The sequence below is a fragment of the Corvus brachyrhynchos genome, unplaced genomic scaffold (assembly GCF_000691975.1).
Source record: "Corvus brachyrhynchos isolate BGI_N302 unplaced genomic scaffold, ASM69197v1 scaffold56, whole genome shotgun sequence".
NCBI lineage: Eukaryota > Metazoa > Chordata > Aves > Passeriformes > Corvidae > Corvus > Corvus brachyrhynchos.
The window spans coordinates 10,039,798-10,059,241 of NW_008238664.1; the positions used below are offsets into that span (position 1 = coordinate 10,039,798).

The following is a 19,444-nucleotide window of genomic DNA, read 5'->3' on the forward strand; positions in this document are numbered from 1 at the left end:
CCCACCGGTGAAGCCTACGTAAGCTGCATTCTTCTGTAGTTCATCTTTTCCTTCTCCAGATTGCATGTGATTTTTCAGTCATGAAGCAGTCTGTAAACAGGGTGAAAGTCTTCTTATAAATGTTTATTTGAAAACACCCTAGTACTATGTAATTGTATATAGGAGTAAAAATAGTCACTCTTAACATTTTCAGTCTTTTATTCTGTGATTATTTCATTGTATGAACCTTCGATTTAATATTTGACAGGTATGATATGACACTATCAAATGCTTGCGTTGCCTTGAGCCAAAGATGGATCCAAGTGAGTGGTTAAAGAAAGCTGAGGTGTCTCTATCTTGAAAAGCTAATTCTCTGTTACACAAAGTGAGCCATTCTTTCCTGAAATCTCTCATTTGCTGAGAGTGTGTGTATTTATAGTCATAGTATGGCTGCCAGGGATTTTGCATTTCGTAGACTAGACCTTCATCATAGCCTGGGGATTAGCTGTGACTTCTGTCTGTGAAGTGCAGTCCATATTTTAACAAGGTACAGAGCCAGCTTCTTGTTACACATGTGTAGTAACCAAGTAGAAAATACTCTTTTTGAAACCCTGATATTATGGCTTGATTTAAAAACAAGTGCCCAGGTACCTCTACATTACTTAGTTTATTGTATTAGCAGTAGTTCCCCTATGGTATACTGGAGTTAGTATGCATTTCCCATCAAAAACTTGTACATAAATTATATTAATTAATACCACATAATTTTCTCCTCATTTTAAGCATAAAAGTCATACAGCTAATAGAGGATTCAGCATAGCTTCCTTTTGTTGCCTCTTTGGCTTTGCGCTGTACTTGCATGCTATCTTTTAACTTTCTTCTTCTTAATGTTACTTTTTATAAAAAAAGTACTTTATTTTTCACTTAACTAACAGAAAGACAGTGGAGATAAAAAGATCAGTGGAGAGAAAATAAGTGAAGAATGCAAACATCAGACAACACCTTAAGTCCCTCCCTCCCCCTTATTGTAATATCCTGCCCAGATACAAATCAGTATCTTCTTTATGTGAAATGACTCAACAGTAAGTGTGGATGTCAAAACAGAAAATTACATCTGATGGTACTTTGAAATACTGATTAAAAATTAAGTAACTGTTTTCTTTTAGGCAAAAGAAAGTGATTTGGGCTCATTCAGCTCAGCAGACCTGAAGGAAATGTCATCTCATCAGTTAATTGAGTTCCTGGCACTGTTGCTTCTGGAGGTAAATGCACACCTGGGATGACTTGATTCTGGTATCACAAAGCAGACACAGAAGCTCTACTGTGCTTTGAAATTAAGTTACTCTTTTTCTTTTCAGTTTTGCTAAATTAATCTGCTCTCATACATAGTTACTGAAACCTTCAACCTTTGCCTCCCTTACTATGTCTGGCTCTTCAGCTAATAAGCAACATACAGAGTATTTTGTATTGAAAGCTACAAACAATACCATGAGGTGTTTGAATCCATCTGTATTGGATGTTATAGCAAATAAGCTATAAATAAAATTGAACAAAAATACTTTGTTTTGAATGTTTCAGTAGTACTGAATGTAGGAATTATTTATTCCTTCCCCCTTCCCATACACTATGAAAAGAAGAAAGGAACAAATGAAATATTTATCATGGTAAGACTTCAATTTCTTTGTAGCATCCATCTTCTTGAATTACTCTGTTTATTTTTGAAGTGTCTGGCTTGAAGTCTTCCTCTGGCTTATTCTGGCAATTTCTTTTTCAGGCACCTCTTCCATTGTCACATGTCCAACGCATGCAGGAAGTATATGATTTCAATGCTATAAACAACTCTGAAATAAGATTCAGGTTTGTTCTAATATGGGCACTTTTCAAATCTTAAATGCTTTCTTAAAACAAGGTGTCCTGCTTCATCTGAGACATCCTGTTTTACAGAACTGGTGCGGGATTTGGGTTTGGGGTTTTTGTTGTGGCTTTGTAAATGCATGTGCAAGCATCATGCTTACCAGAGTGGTATCCTGCTATTTATGAATTGGGCAAATGTAGCCTAGTAGAAGAACTCAGTGGACAGTGGATTAGCTGTTCTTTATTTTCGTCTGGCATGCAAGTAAAGGAACCTGATGACCTGATAACAAAGTATTTTGAACATATTGTATACTTTGTATTTCTTGTAACAAGATCAATTTATTTTTGAAACAAAACAAGCACATGCCAGTATGGTGACATTTTATTTGGGTGTGTGTTTGTTTGTTTGTTTTACCTATTGGTCAAATGGGACAAGTGCTGTATAATTCAGTTCTGAGTGATGCAACTGGACACTATTGTAATATAAAAAAATACATAGCTGCAGAAAATAATCCTCCATTCCAGAGGAACTGCATTCTTTTCCTGTTTTACAAAAAAGTTGATGTTTGTAATGTGCTAGTCAAACACTGAATATTTTAGGTTGAACTTAGCTAGAATCTCATTCCCATGATGACACAGCAGTGGCCAAAGCATTTATGGGAACAGAATCGTTAGATAACCAACCACCACACTACCACAAATGAAATTAAAAGTGCACATTTTTTCGTCTGCTTCCAGATGGCTGCGACTGTGTATCAGGTCCAAGTGGGAAGAAGCTATTCCTCTGGCTCTAAAAATGGCAACAGATCAGGGCAGGATGAAGTTTACTCGACCACTGTTCAGGTAAAAGTAATCTCCAAATTGCAGGAGCTCATGCTGTTGGCATTTCTAGTATAATGGAATGTATAATACTTGAAATGCATTTATGGTACATGTTGAAGTGGTACAGTGCAGTCTCTGTATACTCTGAACAAACTTATCTTCAGAGGTGCTTTCCACTTGCTGACATTTTTTTGCATAGAAGAAAGCTTAGTCCCAGTATGCACCTTAAGGCGAGGCTTTCAAGGGAAAAGTAAAACCTTGGGGAAATCCCTGTTGTATTATTTTTCTGGATTTTTGTAATGGTGCCTCCCCCTACTCCTTCTTTTACAGGGACCTTTACAGTTTTGACAAGAGTCAGGATCTGGCTGTCAAGACATTTTTGGAGCATAGAGCCTCTATGCACCCTGTCACTTCAATGCTTGTGGGCAAAGACTTGAAGCAGGACCAGTGACAAATGTACTGATTTCTTTGAGATTTTCATGTTGCTGAAAGAAGAGACTGGTTGTCCAAGCTGTTGATATGTGTGCCTGATTATGCCATAAAATGCTTTGCTGCTTTGGTACTAATGTAACTTAAAATTAATTTTCCAAATCAAGTTCAGTACTTTCTATTTTGCAATTCCAACTAAAGCAGAAAAATTGCTACATCCCTGGAATTGAGAGAATGTTTTTGTTACAAGCAATTTTTAGAATACACAAAAACTGTTCTGAGATGTGATCATTTGTCAATGATAGAATTGAAAAACGTGGAAAATTAATTGGTGGATGGTATGGCTCCTTGTGCACAACATTCTTTTCCATAGCAGTGGTTGAAACTTTAAGTATTTAAAAAATAAATCTTTTCATTCCCTACTTGTCTGTGTATTGATCTGTACAAAAAGTTTTGATTTAATAGTTTTATTTATTCTTCGTTGTTGTGGGAGAAATTTTTATTATGAGTCCAAGAGGACAATGAAGACCGAAATGATTTTTCAACCCACTATATATTTTCAAAACTTATTATTGCAGGGGGGGCTAAAGCCCAAGTCTTTCCTTATCCAGTTTGATTTTTTTTAATATTTCCATTTCTTAACCAGTTGTGGGCACTACCCCTTATGCTAATATAACAACTTAGAGGTAAGTTTAAAAACAATGGGAGAGCTGTTTTTCCTGTATTTGTCAAGCAGTTCAAGCCAATGGTTTAGATGATGCTGTGGAGAATGCTGCCATCTCTAGGTTGGGTTTTGCAGCGAGTTTGACAAGAACTGCTTTTCCTGGAGATGATCAGTTGCATAAATTAAATCTGTTGACATAGGGATAACCCTGTCAAGGAGTGACAAAACCAAAAAGTGCTGGTTTAGGGGAAGAGGGTGGCAATATAAGTCGTGGCAAAAGGCTTGGTTTAATACTAGTACTTAGGATGAGAGGGGAGAGCCTTTCAGCTGATTTATTTCTGAGTTTTGATCCGTATAAACTTTCAACTTGTGGTTTAAACCCAGGCAGTAACTAATCCCCACGCAGGTGCTCACTCACTCCCCCTATGGGATGAGGGAGAGAATTGGAAGAGTAAAAGTGAGAAAACTCAGGGGTTGAGATAAAGAGGGACAGTTTAACAGATAAAGCAAAAGCTGCGCACACAAGCAAAGCCAAACAAGGAATTCATTCACTGCTTCCCATGGGCAGGCACGTATTCAATCTTCTCCAGGAGAGCAGGCTTACTCAGGGACACAAATGCCGTCACTCCAAAAGTCCTCCTGCTTCTTCCTTCTTCCCCCAGCTGTGTATGTGAGCATGAGCTCTGGTCAGAGGAAGCGATATCTGATGTTAACAGGCTCTGGCTTGAGCTATCAGCTTGCAATGAAACTTGTTTATAAAGACATTAGGTCACTAGTGTTGGGGTAAATTGCGTTTTGTTGTAAAAGCCCATGTATCGTATATATAGTGCTTTGGTAGTTAGAGTTCATGCTGCCAGATAATCCTGGTTTCTTGGTGTCAGAGTCAGAAAAAAGAAAATTGTGTCAGACATGGCTTTCTCTAGCATGATTCTAGGTAGCTCTGCTGGGACAGTGTCTCCCACCAGTGGGACCCAAGTTAACATTTCCTACAATAATTAAACCCTAGGTAGTCCCTTTGTTTGGGAGCACTAGTGTGGGTAGCATGGACTGTGAGTGGTGCAGCTGTTTTGCCTTTAAAAAACAGAGGTATTTTCAGATGCTGTGTGTACATGGTTATTCCTAACTTTTTATTTTGGCACTGTCTTAACAGGTATCTCCACGTCTTTTCCTCTGCACCTTCTGCCTGCAAAAAAGCATCACATAGCAGCACTGGGCTTGATAGTGTGCAGCTGTGGCCTCGTATTTGTTGATACCTGTTCTAGTAACATCTTCCAGAGCATAAGGGAAAAGGCTATAGAACTTAATTAATCTTTTCCTTACCTACAATAAAAAAATTCCGTTTTTAAACTTGACCATGGGACTGATGAAAGCAGGCTTGCTGCCTCTGCTGCCTGCTTTTATCCTGCTCTGGATAGCGATGTAAAACTATAATACAGTCTTCTTTCAGTCCTAAGAGCCATGAGCAGCCCATATTCCCAAGGTGCCTCTCTTGCAGCCCTGTCCCTTTTGGAGGTTTTTGTTAGGCAATAGCTGTTAACTCTTGTTAAACCCTTACATTTTTAGAACAGTTGCATTGCATCTTAGTCCAATTTATCTATTCCTGCTACATAAGCTCAGCTCCTGGATTTTCATGTCTATATTCCCTATGTGATCTTCAGAATAAAATTCCTGTAGCAATACGTGGGGCGTGTGTGCCTTTCTGTGAAAAGGGTGTGTTCCCTGGGTTTGTTTTGATTGGATGAAGTCAGCCAAACACATTGATCTCATGTATTTACAAAGGTGAGGATTTTGAGGGTGGATTTTTGCCTCTATCTGATTGCAACACTGGGCTCCAGACAGGCACAGCTCTTCAGGCCATTGTGTGGTAAATGTGAGGCTGCTGCACATTGCAGCCCTTCTTGGTCAAGGAACAATTTTTGGAGAGAAAACATGCCGAGGTACACGGTGCATGTCCGAGGAGAATGGCTGGCGGTGCCATGCCTAAACTCCACAAACACCATTGAGTGGCTGGGAAAGGAAGCTGTGAGACGGTACATGAAAAACAAGCCTGACAATGGGGGATTTGCCTCGGTGGAAGAAGTAAAGTTTTACATTCGAAGGTGCAAGGGACTTGGCTTGCTGGATCTTGATGATACCGTGGGGGATGCTCTAGAGGACAATGAATTTGTTGAAGTTGGTAAGCAAAACCTTAAGCATTGCAGAGTGACTGTGTTGTCATCTGAGTCAGGAAACTGTGGTTTTATCTAGATTCATCTAAAATTACACTGGAGAGATTGTCTAGAGTTTTTATGAGAAAATGCCCAATAATTTAAGAATATTTAGGAACAGAACTACACAAAAGTTAGAAGGTACAGGATTCTATATACATCTTCTCTATCTGCTGTCATATATAGTGTAAGCTGTTATGCCTTTGCTTTTGGAATACCTTAAATAAATACATACCTCCTTGTTATTTTCCCAGAAGTGAACAAATATGTTCAGGGATGATAACTGGAAATCAGAATTCTTACTGCTGTGAATTGTAATAAATAACAAATTAATTTATCTGAAGAATCCAATTTAATCATGTATGTGCTTATTCTGCATATTTCTTCTAGTTATAGAAGGAGATATAATGTCTCCAGATTTCATACCATCTCAACCAGAAGGAGTTCATTTGTATCCTTTTTGACTGCTTTGTGAAAGTTTACAATTACAGATGTGTAATTTTCCAGATTGCCTGGTTTTTTTAGAGTTCCTTCATTCTTAAAACACATTGCCAGCTGTAACTGAGTGCTCACTACCTGTGAAATCCTGTCTGCCCTTTTTCCTTTACAAAACTTTCAGATACAGCAAATACCGAGAACCTGAACAGGTAGGAATAACCAATGATTTTACAACTTGGTAACAAATCCTGCTACTCACCAGAAAATGCTGAGAGTTCAGCCAGTGCAGCATTCACAAAAGTAGGGGCTATTCGATTGGCTGGGTCTAGAAAACTAAACTATAATGTGCTTATAATGTTTTTGTTACCTGGGTTCCTGTCTTATGAATAAGCATGAAGAAGCTTCCTGTCATTGCTGAGTTTTGACTGTATTTTTTATTATTATTGATTATTAAGCAACATTATATGTATCCATATCCCAAACTAAAATGTGGTTCTTTGGTGTAGTATATTTCTTTAGATGGCAACAGCTTAACAACAGAGGACTTGGTCAATTTAGGAAAGGGACTCTACAAGATAAAGGTAAAAATTCTGAACAAATGCAGCTAAAAATTATGTGTTTATTTTTCTACAACTAAATAATGAGAAATAAGCTAATATTTAAACTACTTATGTTTTAGCTCACACCCGAAGCTGAAGCTAAAGTCAAACAATCACGAGAAGTGATTGAAAGGATCGTAAAGGAACAGACAGGTAAATAATTTTGCTTTTAACTATTAATTATTTAGAAGACTTCTTCAGGTTCCCTCCTTAACCAGCAGTGTACATTTCTTGCAGTTGTTTATGGCATCACCACGGGTTTTGGAAAGTTTGCCAGGACTGTCATCCCAAACAGTAATCTGAGGTATGTTGTGTGTGCAGCCTTCTCTGCCCTCACTTTTCAGGAAAGGAAGAAGAGGGAGCAGTTTGACCCTGTAGTTGTATAGTTTGGGGTTAAATGAGAGAGCTGCTTCAGGACTTTCTTCTCTTTTGTGCAAAATAAAACCTGATGAGACTTTTTTTGAGGTTTAACATATTTTTTTTTTTCTGTAGGGAGCTTCAAGTGAACTTGGTTCGTTCACATTCTGCAGGTAATGAGAGATTGCTTGGTGTTTCCCTTTTCTGCCCTTGTTGGTAGCAGGTGAGTAACCAAGAGGGTTCTGTTACTGTTTCAGGTGTGGGGAAACCTTTGACCCCAGAGAGATCTCGTATGCTGTTGGCACTGAGAATCAATGTCCTAGCCAAAGGATACAGTGGAATATCCCTAGAAACCCTCGAGCAAGTTATTAAAGCATTTAATGGTAAAAAGATGTTTAAAGAAAATCTTCCTTTCCCTTTTGTTTTTCCTTTTAACTGTTTTGTTAAGAGGTGTAGCTCAATGGGTCAAGCTACAGATGCTGGTCTTTCAGCTTGGTAGTTGAGAGATCAGGGCTAGAGTTTGGCTGTACAAGCTCACAACTGGAGACCATTGCTCTGTTGAAGGACATGGGGTATGAGCTTAACTGACTGGAAAGGCTGAGAGAAAGGGATGCAACAGGCAGAAATTTGGGAAATGAGCCTCTGAAAGGTCAGATAATTAGTTCAAGGCTAAGCTTGACTAAGAGCATGGCTCTGGGAAAGCTTTTTTACAAAGGCTCAAGTCTCTGTCCTCTCTCTTCTGTCTCTTCTGTCCTGTTGGGTGGTATCGTGTGTGTCACCATCTCTAGGAATACAGGGATTTAGGGAGGAGGGGGCCATTACCATACAGAACACTGCATGTGTTGGTGTTTGTGAAGCAGACCCACTTAAGCACCACCTGGTTTTGGGAGCAGACCCCCTGAGACCTACAGAGGTGTTTGTACACAAGGGCTACGAGGCAGCCACACAGAAGCCCATGGCCAGTCAGCAGCTTACATGGCCACAACTGCCACAGCAGTTCCAGCTGGGTGGCCTTCCCCCCCTTGCCAGATGCTGTGGCAGAGAACCCAAAGCAGTGGCTGATGTTCATTAGCTGATGACCACTGGATGGCCCCTCTGGTGGGGCCTGCCAAGCAAAGAGCACCTTCTGTCTAATGTCAGTGTTAGGATCAACTCTCCTTCTCTTCTTTTCCTAAACTGTAGATTGGGAAGATTGTTCTGAGACCACAGACCACATGTATGAGAGAAGAGCCATGTTCATTTATGTGAGCCCCAAAAACAGTCTTTGTGCTGCACTCTGTAACACCCTCCTCCTCCTCCTCCTGCAGCGTGTGAAGGAGCTGCAATTCAGTGTTTAGCTCTGCAAAATAAGAGGAACAGACAGGTTCCCTCCTTGCTTCTTCTGATGTTTCCCAGGCTCCATTTCTTCATTTCCACGTTTCAGTGCCCAGAGGAGTAGGACGGGGAGAAGAGGGCTCAAAGATGGTTTCTAAGAATAGCCCAGTGTTTAGTGGAGTAAGAAATTAGGAGATAGCTTTGTCCACACCAGGTGGTCACCCTGTGATGGAGAGCTGAGACAAGAAGCATTGTAGCTGCCTTGCTGTAGGTGCAATCACCCTGGGCTGTGTCCCCCAGGCTGCAACGAGAGTAGTCCTGTTGGGGACATTGTTCATGATTGCAGGATGTTACTGTGACCACACTTACGAGCTGGCTTCTCTGTTTTCCAAAGAGTGTATCAAGGGAAGGTTCTAAAATGAGTGATTTTTGTGTTCTTTCTAGCATCCTGCCTTCCTTATATCCCAGAGAAAGGGACAGTTGGAGCCAGCGGAGACTTGGCCCCCCTCTCTCATCTTGCTCTGGGATTAATTGGAGAGGGAAAGATGTGGTCCCCGAAGAGTGGCTGGGCTGATGCTAAATATGTAAGATTCGTGCAGCTGATTGGGTTTGCTCAGATTAATAACATGTAAAAGTCTTTGGATTTTCTATACTAGTTTGAATTAGGACTAGGTTGCCTTTAGCTACTCATCCTCTAATTTGAGGAAGGTGGGTCCATGAAGAATGTAATAACCGACCCACATGTCACTGGAGGAGACATAAATAAGCAGCATGTTATTGAGCCCTAAAGACAGATCATGCCATAGTATTGCAATACAAGATAGCACAGTGACATCATTTATGAACTGGAGAAAGGGACAGGATATGATACCAACTCTGAAAGAATTATTACTGTATCTCCAGCTCCATGAACATCAACGCTTTTCTAAAAAACCCGAGATCACCTCTCAAATGCAGAGAGTACCTGGAGATTTACTGGAGGCAAAATCTTCGCAGTAAAATTTCTACTGATTTTATAAGGGCTTTAAGTAAATACATAGGTTTGGATATTTTATTTTTGATAAACTAACTAGGGTTACAAGGAGCCTTTATATCATTCTCCTTCACAAGACAGAAGTGTTAGAATGGAATTAGGTTTTAATCAATTGTTATTCTGTCACTAACACATCAGCAGATTGATCTTGTGTTAAGTATCTCCAAGTCCAGCTCCTCCGAAGTCTTTCACGGTAGTTTGTTCTGCTACACCTATCACTCCTATCCATGAATATTTGAATACCAGACTTGTTCATGAATTGATAGGTGTACATCACTATAGACTGGAGAAGGATTGAGGACTACACAGGGAGAGGAGTAGGGAGGAAGCAGACCACTGTGTTCTGGACCTTCGAAATCAGAAGTTATAGCTGTACACTTCTGAGATGCATTACCTCTTCTGTTGGAAAGGGTGAGAGGATTAAATGAGAAATAGGTTATGCTGTTTCTCCATTTCCTACAAGACCAATTGCCCTCTAGAATAGACATGTATAGAATAAACTGGATAGGACTCCTCTTGCCACTAGAGATTTTCTATAGAAAGGATTAGGGGATCATTTTAAAAGGAATAATTTATGCCAAGCCAAAATGCTATAAGGCAGGGTGTAGGCAGAATTGCCTTCCCAAGAGGTTTCCAGCCTTCTTTACTGTTGCCCTCTCCCATCATCTAGAACACAGTAGATGTTAATGGGCTGTGACAGTATCTTGCTTAGTGCTCCTGCTACCTTCTTGTACTGGCACTAGGAAATAAGGTGCTAGTTTGGAAGCCCTTTAATTAGCCCAGCAGAAAAAAATATGTTATATGTTTGTGATATAAAGCTCTTTTTCTCCCATCACTTAAGAAATTTGTTAGTATTTCTATTCATGGAAACATTTAAGTTTTAGTGACTTAGTTACTGAAGAGTATTTTTCATTGATTATCTTGGCATTGAACTCCTTCACAGGTCCTGGAAGCCCATGGACTGAAACCAATTACCTTGAAACCTAAAGAGGTAATAAAGTTTAATGATGTCAGCTGATGAAAACGAGCACAGTCAATCACTATTTGCTTTATATGCACAATAAAAGCATTAAATGAATTAATGATTTTAAATCAAGCTTCAGAAGGATATTGATGAAGTGTTGTCAGGAGCGGGATTCACTCCTCCTAGTGTCACCCTGCTTGACCTGAAATGTCAGACCCAAGCCTGGTGTTCAGATTGGCTCTGTGGTCAGTGGAGACAGACAGGCCCCTTCAGAAAGCACTTTATGCCATCCTGAAACAGCTGTCTAAGAGGCACCTTCAAGACAGTACCTATCTGCCCTTTGGCTGTAACAGGAGGTCAGATGACTGACTTGAAGCAGGTATCTGACTTACTTGGAACTACTGGTGCCCCAAGGGTGTCTGCAGTGACTTAGTGGGGTCATGAGCATTGACACTTTACATAGCAAAGAAGCTCAGTCAAGCTGTGCATTTTATGATTTCAGGATGGTCCAAGAAGCTAGGCAAAGGTCTTTAACTTCTTCATGTGGGAAGGAGAATTGTCACAGATATGGGGAATTGTCACAGTGTGTGGAATAGCTGCAATGACTTTGCTTAACACCTGCTCTCCCTTTGAAGGGTCTGGCCCTCATCAATGGGACACAGATGATCACCTCACTGGGCTGTGAGGCAGTTGAAAGAGCAGGGGCCATAGCGAGGCAAGCTGACATCATCGCTGCCCTTACACTCGAAGTCCTGAAGGGTACAACGAGGGCCTTTGACACTGGTGGGTACTGGGCCTTCCCTGTCTGTTTGCTGAACAAAAGCTTTGCAAAGCCTAACCATCTAACTTGTCTTACTAGATATCCATGCAGTGCGCCCACATCGAGGGCAGGCTGAAGTGGCCTTTCGATTCAGGTCTCTTCTAGATTCTGACCATCATCCATCAGAAATAGCAGGTGAACAATCTTAACCTTCACCCTCTCAGATTACCAGGACAAGCTGGGTCCTTCAACAGGACACAATGCTTTTGTGTAAGGAATATTTGAGTTTTGCCCCCCTTTTTTCTTCCAGAGAGCCATAGATTCTGTGACCGAGTTCAGGATGCATACACAATGCGCTGCTGCCCTCAGGTAAAAACTGACTTTTATATCCTTCTATTACAATAGATAAATGACGATGAAGTTTCCACCTCAGAAATACTGTCAGTTATGTGCTGTCTGACTCTGTCTGACTCTTATTTTGCTTCTTCTTCACTTCAAAATTGTAATAATGGAGATATGTAATTTGTTGATTGCGTGCATGCACCCATCAGCAGCATCTAACAAAGCAGTGTTCAGATCTGGAAGAGGCCAGGGGTCAGAAGCAGAGGGAAAGTGCTAGTTTCCATGCTTGCAGATTTTGTAGGGACTTTCTTCTGCAGTGGTGTTAAGAACATGAACTAGGTGTTTCCAAAAGCCAACGGAGTGTAGTAGCTCAAACATGTTGGAAGAAGTCAGTCGTATGTGTTTTAACAGGAGCAAAGCTATTAAACCAGTGGAATTAATGGAAGCCAATTAATTAATAAGAGGTTTTCTGTGGGTCTTTGTAAGGCTACTTCTTCCCTCATAACACTTCTGCCACTGAATGAATATCTTCCATTTAGGTAAACCAACCCAAACAAGTAAAGAATGTCATATTCAGATTACTCTTTTGGCAAAACTGCCACAATAATAGTGAATATCATCTTTCAAGTGTCTAGGATTGGCAGTGATGCTCCTCATGTTAAAACAAATCCAAGACCGTCTTCCATGTGTGAAAGTCGAGTGGGATGATGGGAAGGAGGGTCCCTGCAACTCAGTCAGCATCCTGAAGGCGAACTAAGTGCAGATACTAAGCTCAGGCACAAATGTCTTTTGTTCTAGGTCCATGGAATTGTAAATGATACAATTGCTTTTGTGAAGGACATAATAACGACCGAAATCAACAGTGCCACGGACAACCCTGTATCTTTTCGATTACTTTAATACTTTGTAAAATCCTGCTTGGCCTTTTTTATTCTTTTCTTCAGTATAATTACTCTCACAGGAGGCAAAAAAGTCATAACTGGCTTTGGTCAATAACTGCCATTGTTTGCAACAGTAACCTCTCTTCCTTTCCTATGACTGCACGGGAGGATTTCTGTCAGCACTGCAATGCAAGGCTGCATTTCTGTCACCACTGTAATGATGCTGTACATAGCATCATATCAATTGCTGATAAGCATCATGGCTTCTAATCTGTCCTAAATTGTAACTGTCATGGAGAGGATCTATCAAGGAACTGAAAATCTATGCTAGGATCTGAACAGATGGGTTTCTTTGCCCCCCTCCCCACCCTCCATCAAAGACCTCCCTTTATGTAGCTTATTTGAAAAAAATACATATCAAAATTGTATGTACAAGTTTGAAGAACTGAGATTGTGTCTTCATTTCCTGAAAAGTGGAAGTGTGGATGCAATATAAAGTGCTTGCACATAAAAGCCTATGAGCACAAATACTCCTTCAGTTAAGATATTCCGATTACCGCAGATATCTCTCATGTAAACTGTGTTTCACTTGTGTGTGCCTCAACTTCTCCTTAAAGATGGTGTTTGCTGAAAGAGAAGAGACCATTTCTGGAGGAAATTTTCATGGGGAATATCCTGCAAAGGTAATTCAGCATTTGAAGAAAGGAAAAAACTTTGTTTCTGTTTTGGTTTTTTTGCTTGCTTGTTTCTGTCATCTGGTTTAATGAGATCTTTTTTTTGTAGGCTCTGGACTATTTGGCAATTGGTGTGCATGAACTCGCTGCAATTAGTGAAAGAAGAATTGAGAGGCTGTGCAACCCCTCACTGAGTGAACTGCCTGCATTTTTAGTCACTGAAGGAGGTCTGAACTCAGGCTTCATGATTGCACACTGCACAGCAGCTGCCCTGGGTGAGTGCTTGAGCAATACCACAGGGAGAGCAAGCTAGAAAGACTGATTTCTTTCAAGACAGATGTAATCTAATAGTAGACACAAAGGTATCTGGCTCCTGTTTTCTGTCTCTTCTCCGCTTGTTTTTTGCTGTCTTATAAAGTGTGATGTTGAGTGCAGCTGCTATTATTTCAGCGCAGGCTTCCTTACTCTGCACTGACCCTTGGGCATGTTCAGTGCTCTGAGCGTGCAAACTCTTAAGTGGACTTTGGTGGGAAGGCTTGTCTCAAAGGTGGCCTGATGCCCTCAGTACTGGCTGTCTCCATTTGACAGCCTGGTCTGTACATCAGTATTAGACCCCACAGTCCTCAGCAGACTGGAGTTTGCAGGGCTGGCTATTGGGGGAGCACACTGAAATTAGACATCAGTTCGGTGTTTCCTCTAGTACCCGTGACTAAGGCAACAAGAAACCTGATGGCCGCTGGGATATCACAGTTCATAGGTTCAGGGAAGCATGAGCCAATATAAAGATAAACATGCTATGAGAAGAGAGTAAATTTTAAAAGATACAAACAAACACAGGAACAGAGGATATCAGATAAATGTGTAGATAAACATTCTGCAGAAAAACAAGTGAATTAACTAAATCAATATGCTAAAGGAACCCTGCCTAGAGGCTGGTTTGGCAAGTGGGCCTGGAAGAGAAGCTGAAATGCTCATCCCCCCTCGTTTAAGGGCTGGAAGCTTTACCTTTTGGCTGGGAAGAGTTTAGGATGGCTCCAGGCCTCAGCTGGTTACATGGCATCAGGTTTCACTGCACACTTTTGCAATCTGGTGTGACAGATTCTGGGGTGTTTGTGATTTCTGCTGTGGGAAATGAAAATTATAGCCCTGCCTCTGCTGACAGTAGGAGTCCATGGGTCAAAATCATCTCATCCTGATCAAAATAGACAGGATTTTATCTGAATTGAAGTTTGAGTTCCTTTTATTTTTTTTAACCTATTTTTTAATCATTAGTATTTTTTTAATCACTCTGCCATTTTCTGGGCTGTTTGTGTACCAGATAATGTTTTTCACTCCCAGGGTTAATAGATAAAACTGCAAAAAATTTGCAGGCATTTTGCAGCGCTGCTGGATGTGTCTGTCTGCCCCCGTTCCAGCAGCTCTGTGCCTGCCAGACCGAGCTGTTTGCAGCGGCCACATGCAGCCTCTCCGGGACCTGCTGTCACCTGCCTGAATGTGCCAGCTGGCCTCTGGTCCTAGACTGTGTCACTCCAGCCTGTTTGCAATTGGTGTCACCACCTCTCTGTCGCTCTTGTAGCTTTTCTGAAGCCACTAATTTGGCAAGGGCATTACGCAGCATCCTGCTGGGCTTCAGAAAGAAAAGGCCCAGTGCAGCCAGAGATTCAGACCTCATTTTTTCTCTTTTAAAGAGCAATTCTCAACCTCAAATTGTCATTGAATGGTGCCTAAGGCCTTTGCTGCAGCCAAATTGCCATTGCTTTGGGGTGCAGCATGAGAATTTACTCCAGAGCTTGCACCTGACTCTCAAAGCTGGAGTGGTGTCATGCTCATGGACATGGGCAGCCTTGTAGCAAGACGAGAGTGGGAGAAGATTTGTATCACACTCCTGCATTTTTGTACAGGAAGTTCTGAAAGTGCCTCAGCTGCAATGAGCAGACCAGATGCTGATCTCTAGCTGTGTTCTTGAAAACAGGGGAGGGGCGATATTCGTGACCAAAACCAGAGGGAGCCAATACCCTTTACAGAGAGTTGCCCCAGAGCAACAGGCAGGACCAGGCTAGTGTTTCAGTTATGCTGTCTGCTCTTCTTCTTCAGTTTCCTTCAGGCCTTTTAGCCACAGCAACTCAAGCCTGGAGATGGGGGAGTGAAGACTGAGCAGTCGTTCCATATTTGATTAATATTTGAGTCTAAAGACTGATGTTGGTTAGTTTTCAGAGGCAATGGCAGATTTTCAAGGTGGTTATTACAAATTACTCAGTCCAGGTAAAATACTGATGCATCCTCAAAAGAGGAGCAATAGTTGGACCCAAGGTGGTAGATAGGCTCTTATCTCCATGTTGTCCATTGCTTCTGCTGTCTCATGCCCATTCTCCCAACATTCATTGTGCTGGATTTTTGCAGTTTCTGAAAACAAAGCCTTGTGCCACCCGTCTTCTGTGGATTCTCTCTCAACCAGTGCTGCTACAGAGGATCATGTATCCATGGGAGGATGGGCTGCAAGAAAAGCTTTGAGAGTTATTGAACACGTGGAACAAGGTAAAATTAAAATCCTGATTTCCAGACAGACCTTGATTCACGAAAATGAGAAGCTAATACCAATAATGATCAGGTGTGAGGTAGGCAGATACAGTGCAAACATCTCCAGACAGAAGACTCTCTTCCAAAGCACTGTCATTTTACCGGTGTTTTCATGTGGGCTCTTGCAAGCTTCATAGAGAGAACTTTCATTTTTAGCTCAGGCCCTCCTTTTCTCAGTGCTAAAGAAGTTTTCTGATTTATGATGGACATTAATTTGAGTATTCAAGTTAACCTGGAAGAGATTCCTAGGGATTTAAGACACTGGTGACCAGGATTTCCTGGTACACTTGAAAGGTCTGTACAACAGAGCACCCAAAATCTGCTTGCTGAAATGCTTGATACTGCCCCCAGCATCATCCATGAAATGGTCCTGCCACTGGGCTGGCTCTCTGGGGCATGTGGATCCACTGGTTTTTCACATTGCCTGAAACCATATCGTATTAGTGAGAACAAAGGCCAGGGATAGCTTTACACAGGAAACCTCGCCTTGAGCTGTACCTGCCAAACATCCCTTTCGCTGTTCTGTTTCCTAGTTCTGGCTATCGAGCTGCTTGCTGCCTGCCAGGGCATTGAATTCCTACGCCCTCTGAGAACAACAACCCCATTGGAGAAGGTCTACGACCTTGTGCGCTCTGTGGTGAGGTAAGATCAGATAAACACCTTCCTCAGAGGTTGCCTGCCTGGAGAGCAGCTGCTGGCGGTGGTGGTTAATGTTTCTCCAATGTCTTGTTACAGGCCCTGGATAAAGGATCGCTTCATGGCCCCAGACATTGAAGCAGCTCACAGGCTGCTCGTGGACCAGAAGGCGAGTGCTGGCTTTTGGCTTGTGCCATAGGATTGTCTAGAACCCTTTTTCTTTGTCCATGCCAGCTGCTGTTTTTGCTGCTCTATCCTCTTCATGGTCAAGTGGTTTTGTAGCAAGTGCAGTGATTCTCTCCCAGCTATTGCACACAGAGCATTAGCCTGGTAACAAGACAAGACAAAGTATTTTTGCCTTGAATCCTTTCACCTTGTCCCCTTGGAGCTGTATCCTTTCCCATCCCTTGTCAACTCCATCTATGTGCTCTTCCCTAAACCTCACTCTATCTGCCTCTCTGGTTCTGCTCATCCCATATAGCATATCTACATAGCTTTGCCACCTCTATCCCAATAACTTTTCTATAAGGTTTCCTGAACTCATGTGTTGATGTCTTAGCTGACCTTTTGTCTTGCCTCTGACTCTGCTGTTTCACATTCTTGTTTCACAGGTGTGGGAAGTGGCTAAACCTTACATTGAGAAGTACAGGAGGGAACACATCCCTGAATCAAGACCCATTTCACCTACAGCTTTCTCCCTAGGATCGCTGAGAATGAGTGCAGATGATAGTCATGACCACAGGCATCAGAATGAACTTTGAGAGTTGCAATCCTCTGGAAGAGAGCAGATCCTTTCCAGAACCTTACCTGAGCATGGCTGTTCTACTCAAACTCAATGTGGTTTCTCCAGGTGACCCAGAGGACCTGACTGTCTAGCTCAGGAGCAAATAGATAGTGAAGAAAAGTCTCACTGCTTTCCTCACATGTGAAAGACAACTTTGTGATGATAGTGTGGTTTTGACTGAATTTCATGAACTTCTGAACACAAATCATTCAGACTCCTATTCTCTTCATCTGTTCCAATGATACCAAACAGCCTAAGTTCAATATTCTTGATACCTTTTTTTTTTCCCCCTTTGGGTAATTGCTGTGATCCCCTTCATTTTGCCACAAGCAAAATTATCTTTACACTTAATTCTTCTCTCTTTTGCAGATCTTATGTGAGGTACAGGTTCTTGTATAACAGGAGCATTTTTAGAGCAGGTGCTTCACAAATCAGAAAAGCTGTGAGCATAGGAGTGTGCTATGAAGATCATTGCTCCAAAACAAATATATTATATTCTGGTGATGGACTACACTTAATGCAGCTTTCCAAGAGCTGTGGGCTGCAATTAATAAACTGAGGCTTCATATATGGCTGTAGCCATCTATTCTCCTGTCATGTGTGTGATAATGAAAATGTAAAGCAAATGCTTAATTTGGAAATTAATAGGACAGGTGGCACAGGGGCCAGAAAAGGGGGAAGAGGTGTAGGAGTGGTGAATGTGAACCAGTGCTGAGGCAATAGCGCCAAGACCTACACTCACATGGCTCACCAGGGCTCTGCCTGTGTGCCAAGGGCCCTGTCCCCATAGACGGGATTATGACAGAGTGTGCTCTGTGTTACAGCACTGACCTCTGGCACAGGCTTGATTTTGCAAGGGAAGAGTCAGGACATGGATTTCACATCATGGTGCAGTGATCACATGGCAGTACTGATCTGGCTGTGGGGCATTCAGCACGAGCTTTGGCTAGGCTGCACGGGCAGCCAAAGCACCAGTGTGGGGCTGCCTTTGGGTGTCCGAGACCTGCCATGTTAAATGTGCCCTGAGGAGAGGGCTCATGCCTGCTGGCAACCTAGCAGGGAGACACATATCCTGGCCAGAAGATCTGGGAACTAGGGCACCCACGGCACATGAGCTCCCAGCTAAGCTCCTTCCTTCTGCACCTGATGTGCAACATCTCCATCCTGTCTCTCCCTCATGTGCCAAGAAAGTCTCTATTTCTTCAGTGTGAGGCTCTCTGTAGCAGGCAGGTCTCAATCTCCCCCTGAAGCTGTTTCAATTTGTATAAAATCAGGTATTAAAAAGAAGTGTGAGAACAAACAGACAGGCTTTTATCTTGTGGGATCAACCATTTGCCTTCAGCCATGTGTTAAGGCTGATGAGTCCTTCAGCGGCAAGGCTGGCAGAAGTTCCTATGCCCACGTTACCTATGTCCTGCTCCCCGTGCTGTGGGAGCCAGCACTGTGCATGTCATCACTGAAGTGAGCCACGCTAAAAACAAAACAACATCCTGCATTCTGGAGGGGTGTGCCTTCCCTGGCAGCTGTGGGGATAACAGTGCCACAAACTGCAGGACCACAGAGCTGCCCGTTGGGAACCACTCAAGCCAGCTGTGCCCCTGAAGTAAAATCGCATGCTCTGACTGCAAACTGCCACTAGTTACAGCCCTGGGGCACATTCCCAAATGGCTGCTGGATTCACCCGAGCTGCCCGGGCAAACTCATGGTTTCAGGTTCCCACGAGAACTTGTGCATGAGAGCAGAATCCCCTCACATCAGTAGTTTCAGGCCACAAATGCCTATTCCTGTCCAAAAGGGAATATTTGAGGCTTTCCTTTATGCAGTCTTGGGCCCCAAACACCCTAGGCATTCAGATAAGAGATTCTGGGCCTTGCTTCCCGCTCACCTCTGCTTTTGGCTGCCTGGGACCAAGGGACCCCCAGGACACACTGCAGCATGGTGGCCTCAGGTTTTGCACTGTGCCTGTGCAGAACTGAGAGACACCACTCTGCCTGCACGCTGCATGCAAGAAATGTCTGTGCTCCTTCCCTGACAGCCTTCTCAAATCCCTGTATAAACAGTATTTATGAAGGCTGTCTTGGGCAGAATGGACCCTGCAATCACATATTTCTGATGTTCTTTCAAGCTTTA

General features: G+C 42.3%; 2 protein-coding genes across 2 annotated transcripts in view; both read left to right on the forward strand.

Annotated features, from left to right (window-relative positions):
• The window catches only part of LTA4H (leukotriene A4 hydrolase), a 13,905-nt gene extending 10,399 nt beyond the window's left edge, over nt 1-3,506 (forward strand). Inside the window, exons 15-20 of the mRNA XM_017737943.1 lie at nt 2-18; nt 248-302; nt 1,146-1,241; nt 1,754-1,836; nt 2,572-2,676; nt 2,986-3,506. Of these exons, the coding sequence (XP_017593432.1) occupies nt 2-18; nt 248-302; nt 1,146-1,241; nt 1,754-1,836; nt 2,572-2,676; nt 2,986-3,106 (477 nt within the window). The 3' untranslated portion in view covers nt 3,107-3,506. The remainder of the gene's footprint in view (nt 1; nt 19-247; nt 303-1,145; nt 1,242-1,753; nt 1,837-2,571; nt 2,677-2,985) is intronic.
• A 2,052-nt stretch (nt 3,507-5,558) lies between these two features.
• HAL (histidine ammonia-lyase) lies at nt 5,559-17,515 on the forward strand. The gene is made up of 20 exons (XM_008636555.2): nt 5,559-5,924; nt 6,346-6,406; nt 6,575-6,602; nt 6,900-6,974; nt 7,073-7,145; nt 7,230-7,296; nt 7,485-7,522; nt 7,607-7,732; nt 9,108-9,247; nt 10,640-10,687; nt 11,296-11,443; nt 11,520-11,615; nt 11,731-11,789; nt 12,561-12,641; nt 13,261-13,326; nt 13,427-13,592; nt 15,718-15,852; nt 16,428-16,536; nt 16,630-16,699; nt 17,142-17,515. Exons 1-20 carry the CDS (start codon nt 5,678-5,680, stop codon nt 17,289-17,291), a joined length of 1,983 nt encoding a protein of 660 aa, XP_008634777.1. The 5' UTR covers nt 5,559-5,677; the 3' UTR covers nt 17,292-17,515.
• Nucleotides 17,516-19,444: the final 1,929 nt, after the last annotated feature.

What these genes read in the sequence shown, in the direction of transcription:
- HAL (XM_008636555.2), top strand. Translation starts at nt 5,678, where the DNA reads ATGCCGAGGTACACGGTGCATGTCCGAGGAGAATGGCTGGCGGTGCCA. An exon ending in CAATGAATTTGTTGAAGTTG is followed by an intron (nt 5,925 to 6,345) that starts GTAAGCAAAACC and finishes TATTTCTTCTAG; the next exon opens with TTATAGAAGGAGATATAATG. An exon ending in CAACCAGAAGGAGTTCATTT is followed by an intron (nt 6,407 to 6,574) that starts GTATCCTTTTTG and finishes CAAAACTTTCAG; the next exon opens with ATACAGCAAATACCGAGAAC.